Source organism: Protopterus annectens, chromosome 1.part2, assembly GCF_019279795.1.
Source record: "Protopterus annectens isolate FY-2018-M chromosome 1.part2, PAN1.0, whole genome shotgun sequence".
Classification (NCBI taxonomy): domain Eukaryota; kingdom Metazoa; phylum Chordata; order Ceratodontiformes; family Protopteridae; genus Protopterus; species Protopterus annectens.
The window spans coordinates 710,702,602-710,726,374 of NC_056727.1; the positions used below are offsets into that span (position 1 = coordinate 710,702,602).

The 23,773-nt window shown below is 40.4% G+C and overlaps 1 protein-coding gene across 2 annotated transcripts in view; it reads left to right on the plus strand.

Moving 5' to 3' along the window:
• The window catches only part of DPY30 (dpy-30 histone methyltransferase complex regulatory subunit), a 489,699-nt gene that overhangs the window by 64,539 nt on the left and 401,387 nt on the right, over positions 1–23,773 (plus strand). Inside the window, exon 1 of one of the 2 annotated variants that reach the window (XM_044058605.1) lies at positions 16,035–16,125. The exons of the other annotated variant lie outside the window; for it this stretch is intronic. Coding sequence (XP_043914540.1) covers positions 16,035–16,125 — 91 coding nt within the window. Of the gene's footprint in view, positions 1–16,034; positions 16,126–23,773 lie in introns of those variants that run through there. 2 annotated transcript variants of the gene reach the window in all.

The window sequence follows — 23,773 nt, forward strand, 5'->3', positions numbered from 1 at the left end:
GCCTTTGCTGCAAGGTCTGACATTTTACATTTACATTTTGTTTTCATTGGGGTGCTGTGGTCAAGTTTGGTTCAGTACTCTCAGTACAACAGTGGTCTGAATAATATTTCACTGTTTTCTCATTTAATCAGATGCAAAAAATTTCTTCTGAATACAATTTTGTTTAGTCACTGAGTGCATCACCCCTCCCACCCTCAATTAGTGTCATGGGTAGTAAACTACGTTACAAGAAGGTACGTGTGTGTGTGTGTGTGTGTGTGTGTGTGTGTGTGTGTGTGTGTGTGTGTGTGTGTGCGTGTGTGTGTCTTACAGCTTGAGCAACCAGCTAAATGCATTTTGTATCTGAGGGTCTTGATATATTTTTCGGAGAAATTTGATATAATAATTGGTCCGCATATGTATGAGAATCATTTTATTTAGGTGTTCTTATGAAATGAGGAACAAAATGCTCTTTTCTATTAAAAATTAGTTTTGTCTGTCATTTTCAGTTGCAATAACCAAACAGGCATATTGTGTGTACTCTGCAGGGTATGCACATATTTGAGATTCATAGATTGTTACTAGGCTGATAACAAGCGGGGCATTTCTAGGACTACCCAAGTTTTCCCAAAAGAATAACAGTGTCCCGTATCGGACTAGGACATTGAGAGCCAGGCATTTGTAAGACATCTCTGTCCATAAGGGACATGAGTGCCAATACCGGTGTAAATTTCCTATTCCCCATCCACTGGTCTTTGTTGCACTTAAACTGGGTAAAAGATGAACTCCGCTTCACATGAATGGGAAGCCTTTTCCATTACAGGGTCAGTCTGTGGGACACATCTCTGTCTTTCCAGCATGTTCTGTTGAAGTCAAAGACAAAATTCAGGTCCCTAGACCCTGTATTTCTGGTACACTTTTACTTACTAATATGTAGAAGGGTCATAAGTGTGTGGTTTGCGGATGCCTTGTAAGTCAAGCATAGATCACCCCTCAGCAATCTGTAAGAGACAGAGTAGAGGGAAAAGGCTTTAAGGTGTGGTGCATAAGGCAGGTAAAGGTAAGGCTACTGTCTATGTGCGTACCCAGATCCCTGACCATTGAGACAACTTTTAGGGGTGTATTATCAACATGGATACTTAGCCAGGGTGGTTGACCTCCCAATGGGTGCAACTATGTATTTCTTAGCACTAATTTTAAGACCATGACTTTGGCATCATTTGTTAGTCAGAGGTGGACCTTCATGAAGAATGCTAGTGTCTGCAGGGGTGCAGCCTGCAATCATTTGCAAACTTAATCAACCATAAACCATTATTATTTGCTTCCATTTCAGAGAAATATATGCAAAAAAGGAGCAGACTCTGTACAGAGTCCTGGGGGAATCCACTAGTGACCAGTCACTTGGTGTAGGTGGCCTCACCTATTTTGAACTCATGGGTCCCATCAGTGAGATTCATTTGTCTACATTCTGTAAAGGTATTGAGTTGTACAAAATTAATATAAAAGTGAGGTTGTCAGAGGGTCTTATTCTGAAATATCAGTACAAGGATATTTTTGATTGAAGCTGTGGTGGAATTTAGGTTAGAATGCCCTTTGAAAATTGAGTAAATACTGTCAAGTTTAAGAGTGTTGCAAAGTAGTTTACATCATTCATAATAGGTAGTACTCAGACCTGTCAGCTCATTTACAAACAATATTGTTCCTTTTCTGCAGTCTATGACATTGTCTGATAAAATATAAAAAAAGATTTAGCTTTGTCTCAACAGTGTGCTATAAATCTCTATGTGATGCTTTCATTGTATTTGGTCCCCCAGACCTCATGGTACTGGCCCAGCCCCCAGTGCTCCACTTCTATGCTGAGTCTACCAGCCATCCTCCTATCCCTAGAGTTTTCTGGCATTTTGTGCATAGATGAAATGTAAGCAAACCCTTTGCCTGAATGGCAAGTGCAAAGGCCCAAAGTCCATGAAAACATCAAATAAAACAAATGAAGGATACAGCTATGGGAGCCTCTTTTGCCCCCATCTATGCTGACCTTTTCATGGGGTATTTTGAACACATCATGATTTATGACAGGGTTCTTAATATCTATATTGAAGAAATTGACATTTGGAGGCGGTTCTTGGATGACTGCTGGATGATTTGGAAATCTGACATTCTATATTTGGTGGAATTTGTTCAATATTTGAATAAAAACAAATGGGGGAGCCATTTTACAATTAATTTTGAAAGGAAGTCTATTCTTTCCTTGATGCTTTAGTGAGCAAGCAGGAGGATGGTACCTCATGAGTTCGGTATATAGAAAACCTTTCCACTCCAATTCTTTATTACATGCATCCAGCTGTCATCCAAGACATATTATCAGAAATATCCCTAAATCTCAATACATGCGCATTAGACAAATATGTTCAATGGAAGAAGATCTTGTACACTATAATGTTGACCTTATGGCTAGGTTCATAGAACAGGGATACTCTCTAACTCCTCTATTACAAGCTAAGGATGAGGTTGATAATATACCCAGATGAAATTTGTTGATTTACCAACACCATGGTCCCAAGACTGACAACAAGATTAGGTTCATAACTACTTTTGGCAGAAATGCCCACCATTTTGTTAATCTCATACAGAGGCATCCGGACATTTTGTTAGCAGATGAACATCTTGGACAAATATTGGATGATAGATTTGCCTTTTCTTTCCATAACTGAATTACCCTAGGGGACACTTTCGTTTTTATAAGTGACACCCCCGGTCTAATTCAAAATTCAACATATATTTGATGGCACAACATTGATGGGGTGCTTCCCTTGTGGACACTGCAGTTTGTGTAAACATGGTTAAAACCAAGGAATTTAGTCGGAAGAACACATCACAGGGTTTTGAAGTTAAGGTTATGACCAACTGCAGTAGTGACTGGATCATCTATTTGGCGGTCTGTAATTGCTCTGTATTCTATATTGGACAAACATCTAGGCCTATGAAATTACACAATTCAGAACATTTCACTAATATGAGAAATAAAGTCCTTATAAATGCTCTTTATAAACACACTCTGGTTCATAATCAAGCCAGCTTTAGGTTTATTATTATTGACAGAGTGGGTCAATAATAATAATGTAGCTGGGTAACTACAGCAGAGCTAGTAAGGGAGACGACTACAGAAGTGCTTGGTGTGACATCTGGACAGAGGAAGGATGACAAGAAGACATGGTGGTGGAATGAGGAAGTACAGGAGAGTATACAGAGAAAGAGGTTGGCAAAGAAGAAGTGGGATTGTCAGAGAGATGAAGAAAGTAGACAGGAATATAAGGAGATGAGGTGCATGGCAAAGACAGAGGTGGTGAAGGCTAAGGATAAGGCATATGAAGAGTTGTATGAAAGGTTGGACACTAAGATGGGAGAAAAGGACCTTTATCGATTAGCTAGACAGAGGAACCGAGCTAGGAAAGATGTGCAGCAGGTAAAGGTGATAAAGGATAATGAGGGAAACATACTCACAAGCGAGGAGTGTGTGTTGAGAAGATGGAAAGAGTACTTCGAGGGGTTGATGAATGAAGAGAATGAGAGGGAGAGAAGGTTGGATGATGTGGGGATAGCGAATCATGAAGTACAATGGATTAGCAAGGAGGAAGTAAGGATAGCTATAAAGAGGATGAAGAATGGAAAGGCTGTTGGTTCAGATGACATACCTGTGGAAGCATGGAGGTGTTTAGGTGAAATGGCAGTGGAGTTTTTAACCAGATTGTTTAATGAAATTTGAGAAAAAGAGAGGATGCCTGAGGAATGGAGAAAGTATTTTGGTACTGATTTTTAAGAATAAGGGTGATGTGCAGAGCTGTAGTAACTACAGAGGGATTAAATTGATCATTCACGGCATGAAGTTATGGGAAAGAGTAGTGGAAGCTAGGTTAAGAAGGAACGTGATGATTAGTGATCAGCAGTATAATTTCATGCTGGGAAAGCGCACTACAGATGCGATGTTTGCTCTGAGAGTGTTGATGGAGAAGTACAGAGAAGGCCAGAAGGAGTTGCATTGTGTTTTTGTAGACTCAGAGAAAGCATATGACAGGGTGCCTAGAGAGGAGTTGTGGTATTGTATGAGGAAGTCGGGAATGTCAGAGAAGTATGTAAGAGTGGTATACAATATGTACGAGGTTAGTGTGATAGCGGTGAGGTCTGCGGTGGGAGTGATGGCTGCTTTTAAGATGGAGGTGGAGTTACATCAAGGATCAGCTCTGAGCCCTTTCTTATTTGCATTGATGATGGACAGGTTGACAGATGAGATCAGACTGGAGTCCCCGTGAACTATGATGTTACCAGATGACATTGTGATTTGTAATGAGAGTAGGGAACAGGTGGAGGAGACCCTGGAGAGATGGAGATATGCTCTAGAGAGAAGGGCAATGAAGGTCAGCAGGACTAAGACAGAATATATGTGTGTGAATGAGAGGGAGGATAGAGGAATGGTGAAGGATGCAAGGCGTAGAGGTGGTGAAAGTGGATGAGTTTAAATACTTGGAATCAATAGTTTAGAGTAATGGTGAGTGTGGAAGAGAGGTGGTGAAGAGAGGACAGGAAGGATGGAGTGGGTGGAGAAGAGTGTTGGGAGGGATTTGTGACAGACTAGTACCAGTAAGAGTGAAAGGGAAGGTCTACAAGAGGGTAATGAGACCAGCTATGTTATATGGGTTGTAGACAGTGGCATTCACAAAACGGCAGGAGTTTGAGCTGGATGTGGCAGAGTTAAAGATGTTAAGATTTGCACTGGGTGTGACAAGGGTGGACAGGATTAGGAATAAGTATATTAGACTGTCAGCCCAGGTTGGAAGGTTTGGAGACAAAGCCAAAGAGGCAAGATTACATTGGTTTGGATATATACTGAGGAGGGATGCTGAGTATATTAGGAAAAAGATGCTAAGGATGAAGCTACCAGGTAACAGGAAAAGAGGAAGGCCTAAGATAAGGTTTATGGATGTGGTGAGAGAGGACATGCAGGTGGGTGGTGTAACAGAGCAAGATGCAGAGGACAGGAAGAAATGGAAACAGATGATCCACTGTGGCGACCCCTAACGGGAACATCCGAAAGAAGAGCAAGAAGATTATTGACAGAAATGTATTAAAACCAGATGGCATGAGCTATTAAATGGAAAGGAAAAGCTTGGATAATTAGACTTGCTGGATTATTTCTACCAGATTTAGATGAACATTTATAGTTGATGAAGCAAAGAGGACTCTGCGAAAGCGCTATCATTTTTTTTCTAAATAAAGAGTTACATGCCGTGTGTATCCAGTGAGTTTTATTTTACTTAACATTTATAACTTGCACTGATTAATGCATCATTTTTGTCTGTATTTATTATTGTTTTCATTTATAATTTTACTATTTGTGGTGCTAACAGGGCTGTTCAATTGTGATGATATATTCTTGTATCTTTAGGTGACTGTCTGATCTAATGAATTATTTGTTTCTTCCTATTGGTTCTTTAGGTGCCTTAATGGTTTAAAAGAGAGTTCCTTCTGTTTTATTTTTACATTGATAAAGGGGCCTGTTTTAGGCCATAACTGGTCTGTCTTTTAACCTTTAATATAGGTATTTTTGCTCTCTCCATTTAGTGCGAGCCATTTATTTGATTTTGTGGATACAGTCATGGATCCTAAAGGTACCCTGGGAGCTCTGCTATCTGTGCTTCTTTCCTGGGGAGTTTCTTATTATATGCCCTACCTGCTTTCCCTTTGCCCATCCCCATGCTCATTGACTATATTTGAGGACAACTCTCCTGTATTGACCAAACCTCACCTTATGAAGCATCATCAATGAGCACCCTCTCTCCCAGGATGGGCATTCTCATCCCTCCCTTTTGCTCTCTGTCACCCAAGCCACTAATCAAACACAGGTGTGCTGAGCCATGGTTTGGGCTTTATCCCTTTATGCCACTTGAGCAGGGCAGCTGGGCTGTAATTAAGGATTTATCTGTCTGCACCACTTCAGTGGCAATTTTCATTTTTAGGTTCATCTATTTAGTGATGGTGGATGGTTTTCAGCAGGAAACATTTAGTTGAGATTATACTATTTGAGTAAAAGCTCATTACATCTTATAAATTCTGCTACAAATGTTGGGCCCACTATGAAGGACTGTGGATACCACTGTTGGGGAAGGGAATTATCCCTGTTAGAGTTAGCATGAATTTACTCTTTTGAAAATTTCTGACAGTTGCAAAGACTATAAACAGAAGACTTGCACAGATGTAGAAGTTGGGTGGTTACCACACACACATACTCACATTGGCGTAAAGTACTGCAACAGAGACCACTGTTCCATAAAGTAATGAATCGTTATTGTAGAGAAAAAAAAATACTGGTGAAGACTCTGTATACATTGAAGCAGTAGAACTACACAAAGGGCTATTTCTATTAGTCCACAAAAAAAGTCTCTCGAACCAGTTTTGTCACAATCTAAAGGTGCTTTTCATCATCTTTCTTCTTTTTTGACTTTCTAATCGAAGACATCTAATCTTCCTTGGAGTATTCTGGAAGGTCTTCTTTTTTGTAGCACACTCCTACAAACCACAATTCCATGCCCAAACTCCCACATCATTAAGACACCAGCTTCTCTAACAGGCCCAAAGCCCACCTGTAATAGAATAAATGCTCATTAACTAAACCTTTCTATCTACTACAAGAAATATATCGGTCTGTTTTAAAGAAGCATTATTATTTAGACTATGCACAAAATGCTTTATTTACATCAATGGTGTTTACATTCATGTCTGTTTAGTGTAGTGACAATTTGACATATCATATGGCAAGAACTTCCACACTATGTAATATTCACATGCATAGATATATACTTTTGATTTTGATTAAACTGGACCCAGAAGTAACTGAAAATGAAACCTACAAGCTGAGCAAAATCTGCTTTACCCAAATTTGTGTAGTATATGTTGTAGAAATACATGGTCTCCCCAACAGAAAATGTTAATGTACAGATTTCACCATCACTCATACAGAAAGTCGAAACATAGTTCAAACTATATACATTCAAAATGGTGTAGTTACTGCAGCTGAGCATTAAATTTCCACTGCTATTTTCAACAAACACACAAGATCCTTGCATCCATCTGAACTAACACCTCTTTGGCAAATGGGACCTCAGTTTAACATATCATCTGAAGGGTGGCAGATTCAGGAGTTTATAGCGCTCTTGTGCTATATTGCAGCACGATTAATGGGAAATTAAGCCAACTACCATGGGTAATTCTCGGCTGGAGTGCAGGGAGTGTCTTCTGCGTGGAGTCTGCATGTCCTCCCCGCAGGTCAGGTGGCATTCCGAAAGACATGCTTGAATGGGTGTGCCTTCCTTGAAGGTTGGGCGTCAAGCTGGCAACTCGGCACCATGAAAATCTACTGCCAGTCATTAGCGGACCGGAGTTCCGCTGTGGCGACCCCTAACTGGGAAAAGCCGAAAGACTAAACAAAACCGTGGGTAGCGAACTGACTGCCATTACATGGTGGATGTGCCTGGAGAGCATACAGAAGGGTTATAAAGTAAAACTGATGATACCTTTAAGAGATTTCTTGAAAGTATAGGATTTTTCCCAGCAGAGAGCGAAGAATTCAGTGAATGAGGGTATGGGTACATGGGGCTGACATGACGTTGCTTCACGTAGCATATCTAGACACTCACAACAGTAGACATGCAGAACTTTGAGATTTAAGAGATCTCAAAGTACAGCTAACTGTTTGTTTCTCTTTGCGACGAATGACTTAATTGGATTGGAGCAGAGTCCCAGGATGCCACCTCAATATGTAATTCACTTTACTTGAGTAACACTCACAGATCAATTAAAGGTGTCTCTGTGGTAGACACCCTAGAAATGCAGGGGGGCTACACAGCTGAGGCTGAAAACTTTTGGTTGGCATGTGATAGTGTAGGGTGTCCTTTTCATAATGCCAAAACAAGAACAAATGGCTTAGAAATGGATATATAGTGGTCTAGATAGCTAATAAATTAATATGGGGGTTCACAACTTTATTACACTGACGCCTCACATTTGGACTTGTACTTTTATTTTTATTGGAGTGCTATCTTTACTGTAATCTGTTTCATGGAGGTTTTCTCCCTTGGCCTCCACTGAAAATGGGCTGCGTGGGCCCAGTAGACTTCCCCGGTAATCAAACTGGAAATAAATAAATAAATATTAGGCATAACCAAAAAAAAAAAAAAAAAGAAAAGGTCAGTGCTAGATAAAGCTAACAAGCTGATGAAGCACATGCCAATTGTTTTGTAGCAGAGTGTGACAATCAAAAGGAAGAAAAGCATGACTTGTATGATCAGGAATAGAATGTGTATTAGAGCATAGCTGCACGGTCTCATGTACATTTATTATTTATTTATGCAGTTATTGACACTCGATTAAAGAGTATAATGTGTAATATCAGTAATCCAGTCAAATGACAGATGGACCCTCATGTTTAATATCCCCCTATAACAAAGTGAGAACGTAACCCTTGTATTGAAAAGAGAAGTTTTGATCTAGACAGAATGACAGGTAGTACAGTATTAAGGAATGGTTATATTGCAGCACGGTGATGCAGTGGTTAGCATTGTGGCCTCACAGCAATAGGTTCTTCTGTTCGAATCTCGGCTGGAGCACCTTCTGTGTGGAGTCTGCATGTCCTCCCCGTGGTCAAGTGATGTGTAAAGACATGGAGGTAGGTGCGTGCGTGAATGGGTGTGCCTTCTTTGAAGGATGGGTGTCTGGTTGGCCACTTGGCACCGTAAAAATCCATTGACAATCTTTGGCAGACTGGAGTTCCACTGTGGCGACCCCTAACCGGGAAAGCCGAAAGACATTGTTTTTGCTATATTGCAGCACTGACCAGCATTATTTTAGTGAAGAGATTTCCAATGTGTGCTGTGCATCTTCAGTAATGTCAGTAACACAGGGTTATCACATGTCCCACTTTATGCAGGACAGCTACTGCATGGACAGTTGTCCTGTGAAAAAACATCAAAAATGTCAAATATCAGAATCAGAAATACTTTAATGATCCCACAAGAAATTGCTGAGAATGAGAATTTTAGGACAGAAATGTTTCTACATTTCCTTCAGTATATGCATAAATCCATTATAGTGTCTTTATAACATGTAAATATATGAAACGGCATAAATAAATCAAATTCTAAAAAAAAAATTAACTTTTATTTTAGCAGTAAACTGAAGTCCAGTCCTTTGCACCGGTTGTAGGTGAGGTTTGTCCTACAAAATCTCACTTTTTCATACAAAAATCCCACTTTGGCAACAGGAGACATGGCAGCCCTACAGTGACACTGTATATAAGTGTGCAAAAGTAGTATATGAAGTCAGGACACAACACACATACAAGGAAAATGATCTATCTTGTGTTGGTTTGCCATGAAGGGCAAGGTATTAGAGTATGAGGTAGTGAAGAGGGTCGGATACTAGTTGTCACTGCTCTGATATTGCCTTCTTGTGAGTAACTTGGAACAGCAACAACAGTTTGAAAAGTGTCATGTAAGACTAAGGATTGTCAGACAGGGAAGTAGCCACTCATCAGGCAATACAGACAGAATGATGACAAAAGAAAACACACTGTATCATTTCAGTTACTTGTTTACAGATAACAGCAGAATCAAGTACAAATAATGCATACAGTTGTAAGGTAGAAATAGAAATAAAACTGCTTAAGAGCATATCGTACAGTGCAACCAATAAATCACCAACATGCAGCATGTAGTATGTAACATATAGCATGTAGTATGTATAGCAGGAAATGCATGAGAACAGCACAAAATAAAATATGAAATTAAAGGAATGGATGAGTGTGTCATACCTCTCAACTGTCCAGATTTTTGCAGAATGCTCAAATTTTCATCTGATGTTTTTGGTCTGTTCTTCATAAAATTTGCAGTTTTCCTCCAAATCAATGAAGATGAAAGCCACTAAATAATGACATATATTTGAGCTCAGACTTCTTATCCTTCAGAAAATGCACGATAACACAACTTGTGTTATTCTAGCAGCTTTCTGAGTTTATATGAACAATGTAGACTATAAAACAAAATGAACTGATGATTGTCTACTCATGTTTGAACCCTTTAGAAGACATATGCCTTTTTACAGAGCTATTAGCAGGTAAGAAAACCATCACACTTGGCTAGTATTTAGAGATCAATCTGAACATGAAAAAAGAAATGACTGTTTCTACTACTGTTTGAAAGTTGCATCTTTTCGATACTTTCTACAGAAGCTAGGGCATTTGTGTCATAAAATCATTGTACTTAGCTAGCATTTAGAATTCAGCACAAAATAAAATATGAAATGAAATTAACTGAAAACTCTGTTTACCAATGTTTTAACTTTACAATGCTCAGATGCTTTCCTGCAGGGTATTAGCAAATCAGATAATAACATTCCTGAAAAGCTAGTTTCTCTGAGGATAAAAAGGACAGTTGAAACTAATGAATGACTGAGGGCTGTTGTGAGTACAACTGCAATTTGAGAAAGAATCTGTCTAACACCTCTGAAGCTTCCTGTAAGCACCCTCCCCCAATCCCTGCAGCCAAAGTTTGGACATGTCCAGAAAGCCAGACTGAAAATGTAAACAAAGATCAGAATGAAAACAAAAAATCCCTGGGATTGTCACTTTGAGTAACTTAGAAAACTTTACTTTTATAGAATGCAAAGAAAATCATGCACTATAAGCATATTGCTATTAAGAAAACATTTTGTTTTGCTTGGTTAACATTCTCCCTCCTCTTCCCCTCTCTCAAGTGTTTTTTCCTCCCTTTCCTCCCCTCTCCTAAGTATGTTTCTGAACGTTAATGACCTAAAGTAAGGCATATGCTTTAGAGTCCCCTACAAGTTTAACAAAGTCAAAAATATCCAACATTTCAAGAGTTTCTTGTTCTTTCATGTTTCACAAATATAATTATTTTTTTAATTCCATTCCTGTTGATCACCATCTCCCAAGTCCTGTTTCTGCTTCATTTCAATGTACTCTTGATTCTTCTAGTCGTGTCATGTATAGTCATAGAATCAGCTCCTGCTAGTAGGATTGCATCTTTACTATTAAAGATCTAGGTTGCTTTCTCATAGTCAGGTTTGGAGTGTACGCATGATGTGCCCTTTTGATTAACAATTCCTGCTGTTGAGTACCAGTCCAGTTACTTATTTGTGCTTTCATAAAATTTAATACAGTCTGCTTCTTCGAGCTTCTCTGGTGCAGCAGAAAATCTCAGGTTTTCCCTGTGTGCTCTGTCCTCTAATTCTCTTTTTTTGAAACCTCTCTTCTTGAACAGTCTCATATACAGCCAGCCTTCTCTTCATTTTGACCTCTGATGTTTTCCATTTTAACACCTCATCCGAATATCTGTTTAACGTTCCTTCCATTTTTTCCAGGCCTTTTGTTATTTGAGTTGATATACTCAGTGTTTTGTTTATTTTTAATCAGGTCTGTGTGAAGTTATCTTATACTTTTCTCTAGGTTACTGGAAGTCATGTCTGCAGCTTGCACTGCTTTTTGCTGAACAACTGCTGTACTCTTGCCAGTGTTGTGTGTTTTTTCCCCTACACCTTTTGTAGTTGATTTTCTCTGAGGTCGTCTGTATTTCTTTTTTTTTTCCCCTGGTATCCAGGTAGTGCACTTATGAGCCAGTTACGGAAATTTACCCAGAGATACAAGTCCACTGTCTTTCTCTGCTGAGTTTCTGTTTTCACACTGAGAGGTTTAGAATTGAGCTGTTACTCTGTGTGCATCCAGCTTCGAAGTCCCTTTATTTTTTGAGGTTTGAGACCGTGAGATGGGGTCCTTCCATATACACAAACACACACTTGTGCATGTTGAAGGGGTAAACCCACTACATTGGTGTCTTTTTCAGGGGTTTTGGGAGCACTGTCTGATTGCCAGTTGCTCTGAATCTCACAGTAGGTAAATGGGTATGGAAAGAATAAAAGTGTGTACCATGGGCTACAGGGAACCTATTGTTTACTGACCAGAGCCTTAATCCTCTGTACTAACATAATTTTTCTTCATTTTAAGTTTCATGAGTAAATGATGTGGTAAATTGATTATGGGGAGTAAGCTCAAAGTTAGTGTTGTGACTATTATTCCTTGCCAGAACCCACCTTAGACTATGTTTTACCTCTCAAGCAGGACTAGGCCAGTCAAACGAATGTGAATTTATGACTATCCATCCAATTTTCCAAGTTTCATTTGAAATTTGATAGTTTAAAGGAAGCTTATTCCAGGGTTGAGGGAGCTGCTAAAGCAATCTGTATCCCTGCAGTTCGGTCCCTTGTTCTAGTATTTGTGGGACTGTTTGATTTTTGTTAAGGTTCTGGAATACTGGATTCCTGATTGCTTAGAAGGCCAAGGCATGGGTCTTCCAGCAGCCTATAAGACACAGACATGAACAGTCATTGTCTTTTCAGGTAATGTAGGGATTTTACTCCTGTGATCCTGTTTTAGAAACCTCTGAGGTATTTATTTCTAACTGTTTGATTTGTCTAGTGAGGTACATTCTGAAATGGTACATTTTGTTCTATAATTGGTCTGATCAGTGCTGAATAGCAGGGGGCAATAACATCTTTATAGTTCATAGGTTCATAGTTTAGTACTAAGCTAACTGCCCCTGCGAGCCATTTTAAGCTTAGCCAATTATCGCTTGTGAGACTCAAACCCTGCACCTTGTGTTTGTAAGGCAAGCACCTTGGCCATTAAGCCACCCTCCAAAGCCCAAGATTTGGGTGGTATTCTATTGGTGATATGTTGCACCAAGAAGAAGGATTCCTGACTGCTCTTGCTAGGTGGTGGTGAAAGCAGAGGTAAAAAGTAATCCAGGTTCCCAGATCTCTTACATTTTCATTTTAAAGCAGGGTATTGTCCGTGCTTTATGCTAGACTGGATGGCTTATGTGGCAGTGTTGCATTCTTTTAGCACTTGTGCATGTTGAAGGGGTAAACCCACTACATTGGTGTCTTTTTCAGGGGTTCATGTGCATTTATGCACATTTTCATTTATACAAGGCATTCCTGCTGGAGGGCTGTGCCAGAAGGGGAATGACTCCCAGTTTGTAATCATCTGCCTATTTAGCTATAAGTCTTGTTTTTTAGTTTGTAAGTCAGAAAAGTAAACACCAAAGAAAAAGCAGTTGTAGCAGTGAGCCTGTGATGCACAACTGGTCACCTTCAATACTCTGACACTGGCCATGCAACCCACACCATGTGGATATTCAGCCTAGTATACACCTATGAAGCTATAACTAGCTAAACAACCACTAGGGCCCATGTAAGCTTAGCCATGCAACCCAGATTTCACCCAAAAATTGGACTGGCATAGGGGTGACTTGCTGACTGCATGTGCCCATCAGAGAAATAAGTGCCCGGTCAGGGTTGAATTTCCGATTATCCATTGGTCCAAGTTGCTCTTAAATAGGGTAGAGAGGAACTCTGCTTCATAAGGATGGGGAGCCTGTTCCAGAGAATGGAAATTCCTCTGAGAAACAAATCTCTCCAGCATATCCTATTTATGTCGCAAGCAAAATTTAGGTCTTTCTGTCTAGTAGCACTAATTTTGCTTGTTTTGAGGATATGCAAAAGTTTCTTCAAAACAGGATCCAGAGATACTTTGCATGTCAGGCAAAGATCACCTCTCAGAAGTCTGTATAATACAGAGTAGAGGCAGGGCTTTGAGGCAGTGAGCGTAGGACATTGTGTTTGTCCCTGAATTCTTTTTGTAAGAAACCTTTGTGAATGTTCCAGTTCTTGCATGTGTCTAGTGTGGTCCATATGGAAGGGGGCATTCTACTTTGATAGGTCTAATGGGGGCCAAGTACAGTGGTATAATGACCACTCTGGACCTAGAGGCCATGCCCTTGCTTATTAGTTGAGCAACTTAGAGTTTTCTTACTACATTGCACACGTGTTGGTTGAAGGGTAGGTTACTGTCTACATGTGTTTCCTAGAGCTCTGCCTTGTGGAGCAACTTCTAGGGGGTGTTTTATTGATTACCTAGTTACTCGGGGTGGCTGACCTCTCAAAAGGTAGTATAATGCTTTTCTTGGTATTGAGTTTTAAGCTGTGGCTTTAGCACCAAATGTTTCTGTGTTAGACCTTCCTGAAGGGTGGTGGTGGTCTCGGGGGGGTTCAATGACTGCTCCCAGTTTGCAATCATCTGCGAACTTGGTTAGCCAGAGGCCTTTGACATTGGCTTTGACATTTGAGAAGTAGATGCCAAAGAAGAGTGGGTCAAACTCAGAATGCTGGGGGACTCCACTGGTGATTGGCCTCTTTGTGGAGGTTGGCTTCACTGATTCTACCCTTTTGGGTCCTATCGGTGAGCTAGCTAGCTATCCAGCATGCTTTAAATGGTTTTATACCTAGCTGCTCAAGTTTGTTGACAATGTCCTAGTTACGGTATTGTATCAAATGCTTTAGCCAGATCTAGGTAGGCAGTATTCACAGTTTCCCCCTCCTCCATTGCCTGAAAGACTTTTTTCAGAGATGTTCACCAGGTTCATGACCTTCCTTTGAAATAGCCAATCTGGGCTGGATCCATTGTCCTGAGGTCTCCTATGTCCTGGTTGATTTCCATGATCATTCTTTCCTTGGCTTTACAAATGAAATTAGTCAGCCTAATGAGTCTGTAGTTTCCAGGATCTTTTGAAGGTTCTCCCTTATGAAGAAAGATGCTAGTCACAGTCCTCTTTTCACATTGCTCAAAAGCCTGTTTCAGTTTTATAGTTATTGACTCCTGAGGTCCTTATAAGTAGCATTTTGGACTGTTCGGGAGGCATCTTGGGATGTCGGCAGACATGATGCAGTGTTCTTGGCTTTAGTGAGCACAGCCAGTACATCCTCCTTAGTAATAGTTGGAAGGGTTATGTTTGATGGTATTTTTTAGGGGATTGTTGGTGGTGAGAGGGAGGTAAATTTGGATCTAAATTTGTCCACCAACAGGTTTGCTGTATTGCCAGGCTCTGTGAATATGGCACCATTAACTACCAGTTCAGCACATGAGGTTTCTTGACAGGCTGAAGAAGTACTTATGGCTGTCTATCACTTGGGATACTATCTTCACCTTAAAGTTGACTTTGCTTGACCTAATTAGCCCTCTTAGCTGTCTGTTGGTTTAAGAGAGTTTTTATGCTTATAGGAATTACCCTTTCTGATTTTTGTTGTATTAATATACTTTTGTTGTGTATCCTGTTTGATGCCACCAGTGTGGTTTGTTTTTTAGGGCTAGTCCAGTGCTTGCTTCTGATAGGTACATCAGCCTCTGTGTAGCCTTTGACTTGGTTGCACACAGTTTCTGACAGCAATTCAACATAGGCTGTGTTCTTGGGGTTTGGCAGGGCATTGAATTTTGACAGTCCATCACTTAACGAAAGGTAGTTTGCCTTGGAATAGTTCTTTACTGGTTTTAATGGGATAATGGAGTTTATTTTTATTTTGGGGGGGAGAGCTTTATGGTCTCTTAAATTGAGTTGACAGGTTGCAGACTAAGATACTGTACAGCTGTATATTTTTATACCAAAAGGTTTATTGAAACAAGCTGATCAAGCACTTCTGTCGAGATTATAATAATTTCTTTATAACACAGAGTACTGTTAGATGCACTGCACTTCCTCAGATGACCCGTATGACAAAATGTCCACCAGATAACCTTTTACAGTTACTTTTATCTAGTTTCAAACTTTGTCTGTGATGAAACATTCTTTTCCTGTATTGAAACCTTCTTTGTCTGCATCCTTGTGTCATCCAGGCAAAACCGGTTTCTTCAGCAGGCCAAAATGTTCATTGATAGTGTAGTCTGTAATTTTTCCTGCTGTGTTAGCCATTTCCCTTAAGCAGATTTATTCACTTGAATATCTATATACATTCAACGGTTTGATTTTTTTAACAAGCCTCTATTGTCAATGCAATTTGTTACAAAAGCATTCAGAAGTGTAATATTTTTGTTCTGCACAAGCACATTCTGTTAAGGCAATCATACTTGTTTACTGCATATTTCTTTTCTGTACTCGCAGATGCTGTTTCTAAAACTATCACACTGTTACTATGATAGAAAGCAATTTTACCAAGCTTCTGTTACTGTGGAAGAAAAACAGTTTTACAAAGGTATATATATTTTTCTATCAAATACGTTATTACTATGAGAGAAACCAGTTTTACTTTATATAATTCTATCAGTTCTCCCTTTTTATTTTAAAGACCAAAAAATGTTCAATCAAAATTTAAATCAAACTTTGAATTTTACAGAAAAAACATGTCTACATTGGTTATGTCACTTTCTTTACCATCTATATTAGTTACTATAGACACCTGATTGACAGTCTTTTTAATACAAAGTTTAACACACCTGAAATTGTCAAAGGCTTTGGCAATTTCAGAATGCCCCTCATCCTTTCCTGACAAGGAGTTCTCCCTCTCCATCTGAAAACTGTTCCTAGAAATTTTACTTCTTGTGGCAAAAACTGTTTGTCTTTGTTTACTTTAAACCCTGCCTCTTGCAACTGTCTCAGAACTTTTCTCAGCTGTGATGTGTTCTTCCACAGTCTCTGATTGTATCAGAATGTCATTAATATAATGAATAACCTTGTCATCTTTACTCGCATCCTGTGAGAATGTCCCTACTATCCAATGAAAAATGATGGGACTGTTCTGAAAACCCTGAGGTAATCTAGTCATGACATACTGTTGATTTTCAATGGTAAAAGTAAACCTTTGTCATTCCCTTTTCTGAAGTGGTACTGCAAAACATCCATTTGCTAAATCTATCAATGTAAGCCAGTTACTTTGTGGTTTTATGCAAGCTGCTATTTCTGGAACTCCTGGTATCAAATGTGCTCTCGGCTGTGTGTACTGATTAACCTTATGGAGGTCTGTTACCAAACTAACTCCGATCCTTCTTTTTAACTGGCCAAATAGGTGAATTTGTTGGATTATGTCCCTTCTGAATTATGCCTGCCTGTTCCCAGTCTAAAATGAATTTTCTCATGTTATCTGCTGCTTCAGCTGGAATCAGATACTGTTTTTTGAAAGGAGGAATGTAATCCCTTGCACCTCCCACTGTAATTGGAACTTCTAACTTCCCACAGTGTTTTTGTCTCTGTCCATAAAGTCTGAAATTCTTTCTCTATGGTATTCCAAATATCTCTTTGTTCATTTGTCATAGGCACAGCCCTGTTTCCTTTGCTGTCTACTAGGCTAACTTGTATTGTCCCGCACTTTTGGTTAACACTCTGTTCATTTTCATCTCTTGTTTTCCACAAAATACTATTGGAAAAGTCACTTGCTATACCTAGCCTTTTTAAAATATCCATTCCTATTATGGTCATTCTACAACTGGGATGCATCAAAAATGTTCCCATTACCAGAGTTTCATCATGAGTAAACTTAATTTCTAAGGCTTGCTGCTCACTGCAACACATGCACTAACATTAAAACCCTTGCTCAAAGTTTTCTTTCTCTGATCTGGCTTAAGCTTTCTGTTTGTAGCAGAAACTGCTACTCAAATGTCTATTAAAACATTTTTCCATTACAACCCCTCCATTCAGATGTGAGTTAAAGGTCTGTCATCGTTTTCTTGTTTAAAAGATGCTAACTGAACTATCTGAGTAGGGGGCACACCCCTATTGTGAATCACTATCATTATTCAGATGCCTGAAAACTTCTCTGACAACACACACATTGTGTTCTTGCTCCTGGGAGTCATCTTCCTCATATATTGTTTATGCAGGATGAAGCAATTCCTGACATACAGCCTGCTGCCTTTTACATTCTGAGCTACAGGAAGGATCTTCCCTAGCTCCTATGGGATATACATTGCCTTCACCGTCATATTGCTGCAATTTAGTATTCCCACTTGCCTTATTATGAAATGTTTGACCTTCTATGCTGTCATCCTGCAGCTTTTGCTTTTCCTTTCTGACTTTTTTCTTCTGAGTCTCTTGCAAATACGCCTTTCTCTGTCCATTTTTCCATTTTTTGTAGTATACACAATCCTGCTTTATATTTCCCAGTTTTTACAGAAAAAACATACAATTTGTTTATTGTCAGGGTTTCCCATAGTGAGAGGGGATGCTGCTGCTCTCAATGCATTCCTGTTCTCATCCCCCCCCCCCACTTTACCTCGTCCTACTGCACCAACCTGTTCAAACCCATCTTTATTAGTACTAAGAGAAAAAAATGTTATGCTTAAAAGCATCTCCGTTGTTACTCGTTACTCTCCCTCTCATTAGCTTATGAACACATTGTTCCAATGTGTCAGCAGTTTCCTCATAAGTACACTTTTTGTGTCACCTGGTACTCTTTTTACTTGATCCAAAAATGCATGTATTAGCCTGTTTTGCATTTCTGGGTCATTCATTTCCCTGTCCATCTGTAAGTGATTTGAAAAGCCAATTTAAAACACTCTGCCTGTTCTAGCATCCTGTCAGAAACTATAATAAATAACTTCCTAGTCAAAGCTGGACCTTGGGAATACGTCTAGAGTATAGATCTCATTCTGTGTAACATAGAATCGATACTCCAAACCAGTTACAGGTGGCATCCCACAAGACTCAGTCCTGGGATCTGTCTTGTTCGGTATATATTTCTCGGAGGTACAGGCCAACACGGAAGGACTGTGGCTGACCACGTTCGCAGATGACTGCAAACTGGGCGCCATAATAGACTCTCCAGCCGACACAAGCATCCTCCAAAAGGGCCTCGTAGAAACAGACAACTGGTGCCAGAGCCATGGCCTCAAGCTAAATGCCAAAAAGTGTATAGTCATCCCCTTTGGCAAAAACAAAGTGCCCACAAATTACCACATAGATGGTAATCCATTAAGTACAGAAGAAGTAATTAGGTACCTGGGGACCCAAGTTGATAGCAATCTCTCATTTAACAACCACGTGGCCAAAGTGGTTAGAAAAACATTTTATATAGCCCACCTAATCATGAAGGGATTCACATCTAGATCAGGGGAGGTCATCGTGCCTCTTTACTCATCAGGCCCATAATTGAGTACAATGCCCCTTTTGGGATGTACCTTACCAGACATCTGCAGCAACTGGAAAGACCCCAAAAGTGCCTCACCAAGAGGATCAAAGGGCTCAAACAGATGCCATATGCTGCCCGGTTAAAGAAACTCCAGCTCTACTCAGTGGCATACCGCCTGCTCAGAGGCGATCTGTGCCTGACGTATAAAGCCATGTCCAACCCGAGATTAATGGACATGCTGCACCTCAGAAAATCAAAATCCCATCGAGCTAAGCGCCGAGACTTGAACCTCAGCACTGAAATAAATAGGACATGCTGGAGGGACAGATTCATAACCCAGAGGCTCCCTTTACTCTGGAATAAAATCCCAGTCCAGGTTAGGCAGAGTCCCTCATTGACTCTCTTCAAGAGGAATCTTGATGAGTGGATGGGAGATCGTAGGTTTACCCCGGGTATCACTTCTGTGTCACTGTTAGACAGAGGCACAGTATACTAACCTCGAAAAAGGGCATAGCAAAATTAATTTAAAATGGGTGGCGAAAACCAAACACACTCTGGCTAGGCTTATGAATGCCCTAGGGCAGATAGCCTAGTATGAACCTATGAACCTATTATTGAATCCCCAAATGATGTGGGTATTCTACAAAAAGGCCTTACAGAAACAGATGCTTGGTGCCAGAGCCATGGGCTCAAGCTCAATGCCAAGAAATGTATAGTTATCCCCTTTGGGTAAAACCATGTACCCATGAATTACCACATAGATGGCAGTACACTAAACACTGAAAGTGTGATGAGAGACATAGGGACACAGGTGGACAGTGGTCTCACCTTCGATAACCACATTGCCACAACATTCAGGAAATCCTTCTATGTGGCACACCTCGTCATTATGGGCTTTTTATCCAGAAAAAAGGAGGTCATTGTCTCACTGTACTCATCCCTCATTAGACACATTATAGAGTACAATGCCCCGTTTGGTATGTACCTCACAAGACATCTGCAACAGCTGGAAAGGCCGCAGAAATACATCACTAAAAGAATCACAGGCCTAAAGCAGATGCCCTATACTGACAGTCTAAAAAAAACTCCAGCTATACTCTGTGGCATATCGTCTACTCTGAGGCGATCTCTGCTTAACATACAAGGCCATGTCAAACCCTGAGCTGTTGGACATGCTCCACTTAAAGAAATCCCAATCCCTCAGAGCCACACGCTCCAGGGATTTAAACCTTGTCACCACAATGAACAAAACATGCTGGAGGGTTAGGTTCTTGACCCAGAGACTCCCCATACTCTGGAATAGACTGCCCATACATGTGAAGCAGAGCGCCTCCTTGGCCCTCTTCAAAAGGAACCTTGACGATTGGATGGGAGATAAGAAATTCACCCCGGGGAGCACGTCATTCGCCCTGCTAGACAGGGGTCCAGGGAAATATTGTGGGAAGAAATATCCAGAGAATTGTTATGGCTAGGCTTGTATAGGCCTTAGGGCCGATAGCCTAGTACCAACCTATGAACCTATGTTTCATTCCTTGTCAGTGAAGTGCATGGGCATACATGGACAAACTACTGAAGGGGTCATTGGTGAAATCCTTCTCTTAGTGTCAGTGAAATGCCTATGCAAACATGGGCATAGTACTGAAAGGGTTGTTAGGAGAGATGCTTATTTGTTGTTAGTGCAGTGCTAGTGTAAACATGGACAATATACAGAAAGGATTATTGGAATATTCTGTTTGGTGACAGTGACGTGCTTGGGCATGCATTGACAAACAACTGAAGGGATTGTTGGCGACTGTGTTTTATTTAGTGTCAATGAAGAACTTGTTTAGGGATCCTTGGCAGGAATGTTTCATTTGATGTTAATGAAGTGATTGTGCATATGTGCACAAAGTACGGTAGAGGTCATTGGGAAACTCTTTCATTTGGTGTCAGTGAAGTGTTTGTGCAAACATAGACATACTGCTGTAAGTGTCTTGGGAAAATGATTCATTTAATTTTTGCTTGACTGAATTGCTGGTATTGTTTTCTGATACTGTAGGTGCTTCCATTTTGATTTTTTTCTAATCTACTGTTTTCTACACTTGCTTTTAGTCTTTTGTTTTTAATTTAATTACATTTATTTAAACTGTATTTGCTTTAATATTGCTACACACTCAAATGTGCTAGCTTGCACTGCATTTGTTTTTACTGCTGTTTTAGCTGCTTTTCTGTAAAAAAAAAAAAAAAAAAAAAAAAAAAAAGTTCTAAGCTTGTTTCTCACCTATATAACTAGTCTTGTCCAGATACAGATTTGTTGTATCTAGGACTGTTTGTAAGCCCCCCCCCCCAACCTTTCTGTGTTGGAGGGAAGCCTTCTTGCTTATCTACCACAAGAGGAGTGGTTTCAGGCCCAGAAATTGTAGTTTATTGGCTGTTTGAGCAGTTTTCCATCCCTTTCAACTTTCTGGTTTAAAAGCCCGCATTTGCGTAGGTTTGCGCTTGTTTAAGCTCCGCGGATCCAGTTTTGGCGTCCTGCAGACTGAAAGAGCATCGGGAAGGAGAGAGAGAATACTGTAAGTGCCTCCATTTTGATTTTTCCTAATTTACTGCTTTCTGTACTTGTTTTAGTCATTTTTTTTTTAAATTTAATTGCATTTATTTGAACTGTATTTGCTTTAATATTGCTGCACACTCGTGTGCTAGCTTGCACTGCATTTGAATTGTTTTTACTGCTGTTTTAGCTGCTTTTCTGTAAAAAAAAAAAAAAAATAAAATTCTAAGCTTGTTTCCCACCTTACCTGAAACTAGTCTAGTCCACATACAGACTTAATGTATCCAGGACTGTTTGTAAGCCTTCTAGCTCATCAGTGGGAGTGGTAAGCACTAGGTAGCCCATCTACCACAAGAGTAGTGGTTTCCGGCCCAGAAGTTGTAGTTTATTGGCTGTTTGGGCAGTTTTTCCATCCCTTTCAACTTTCTGGTTTAAAAGCCCACGTTTGCATGGGTTTGCGCTTGTTTAAGCTCCGCGCAGCAGCACTGAGCTGAGGTAAACTATTACTGGTGTTAGAAAGTCTGCTCTTCAGTTTTTCCCTTGGATCTTGCTAGTTCTTTCTCTCTCTTGCACTTCAAATAGCTTAATCGCTTTGCATTTCAATAGGTTTTTGTAGCAATTATTGTAGCACACCTTAGTGCCATCAGCAGTAGTCATTCATCACAAAAATAGCTCCACTACTTAGTAGTTATGACCACCCCTCCTGGCATGATTAAAGGGCAGTTCCCTGTGCTTTCTCCTATTAACCTGGTGCACTTGAACATTCTGAGGCAGTGTAGCAACTGCCTCATGTACACAGACAACCCTCTCCTCTCTTACCTCACAACACTCAGACTTGTGAGAGATGCACTTACATCACCAAATTGAAAGCTATGCACTCTATCTAGCCAAGACCGGACTAGCTGGTCAGAGGAGAAGATCAACACTTGCACCACACCACATGGAACACAAAGTCCTCTAGAACACCCACCATCACAGCTCTCACATAAAAACACAAACCACACACCCACCTTCGCTGAGGCTCTCAGTAGAAATTTACCCAAACAGCAGGGACCTCCAAGACAGAAATGCCCTCAACCACCACAACACAGCACAAACCACAGGACACACAGCTCACCTCCACAGTGTGCCCCTCAACCTAAGCCTAAACACCTTGCCCAATACACTAATCATAGGTGACTCAATAATGAGGCACACAGATGTCCAACTCACTAGGTTGAATAAGGAGAAGGTAACAGCTGTCTATCAGATGCCAGAATCCGACACATAACACACACACACTCGGGTCACTCCACAACAAGTATAAGTATGTTTCTGTCATTGTCCATGTGGGTGTGAATGACCTGAGACTCATCTCCCTGGACTACATAAAAAGACATGGTGCAGCTCTTGGATTATGTGACGCAGGCAGGTATGATCCTAGCCCTGAGCAGTATTCTGTCATCACCCAGAATGATACCACAGTACAAACAAAAAATGATTGACTTCAACAATTGGCTAAGTTTCTGGTGTCAGTCAAAGGGGATCCAGTATCCGTCTTCTTGGGATGACATGATTGACAGACCTCAATGCTTTGCCAGAGATGGCCTGCATCTGTCACCCCTGGGTTTCCGGGTACTGGCTAAGGCTATAGTGCCTTTTTTAGGCTGTGTTCCAAAGACCAAATTGCCACAGTAACAGCTATAAATAAATGCACTCTGAGGGTCATGCTGCTCAGCTCTAGAAGTCTAAATCTCAAGATGCATTCGCTCGAAGCACTCCTCAAAATGGAGAACATTGACGTTTGTGCTGTAACAGAGACCCGGTTTAAAGTGGCAGAAAGCACCCCTGTGCTACCAGGCTGTAACTCATTCCACACTATTCGACCCCGAAACATGGACCGAAGCTCCAAAGGCGGTGATGTCTCCATATTCATAAAGGATATGCACACCTCCAGACTAGTAGCCCAGCATAACGCATCTGAGATACTTCAGGTACAACTAATATTGGGTAAAACAGCGATCCAGGTCATACTTTTCTGAGATTTAAAAAAGTTCAGTTACAGGCTTGCTGTTCTGAACTGTTTGTAAGTTTCTTGGAGGCCATTTTTTGCTTGGGCTAAAGGGAAGTCTCTGTGTTCATCAGTGGCAGTGATTAAACATTGAGCCGCCTGCCTGCCCCTGTGGGAGTGGTTACTGCCTTGAAACTGTAGTTTTATTGGCCATTTTGGGTCAATTCCAAACTCCTTGATCTCCCTCTCTTAGAACCAGA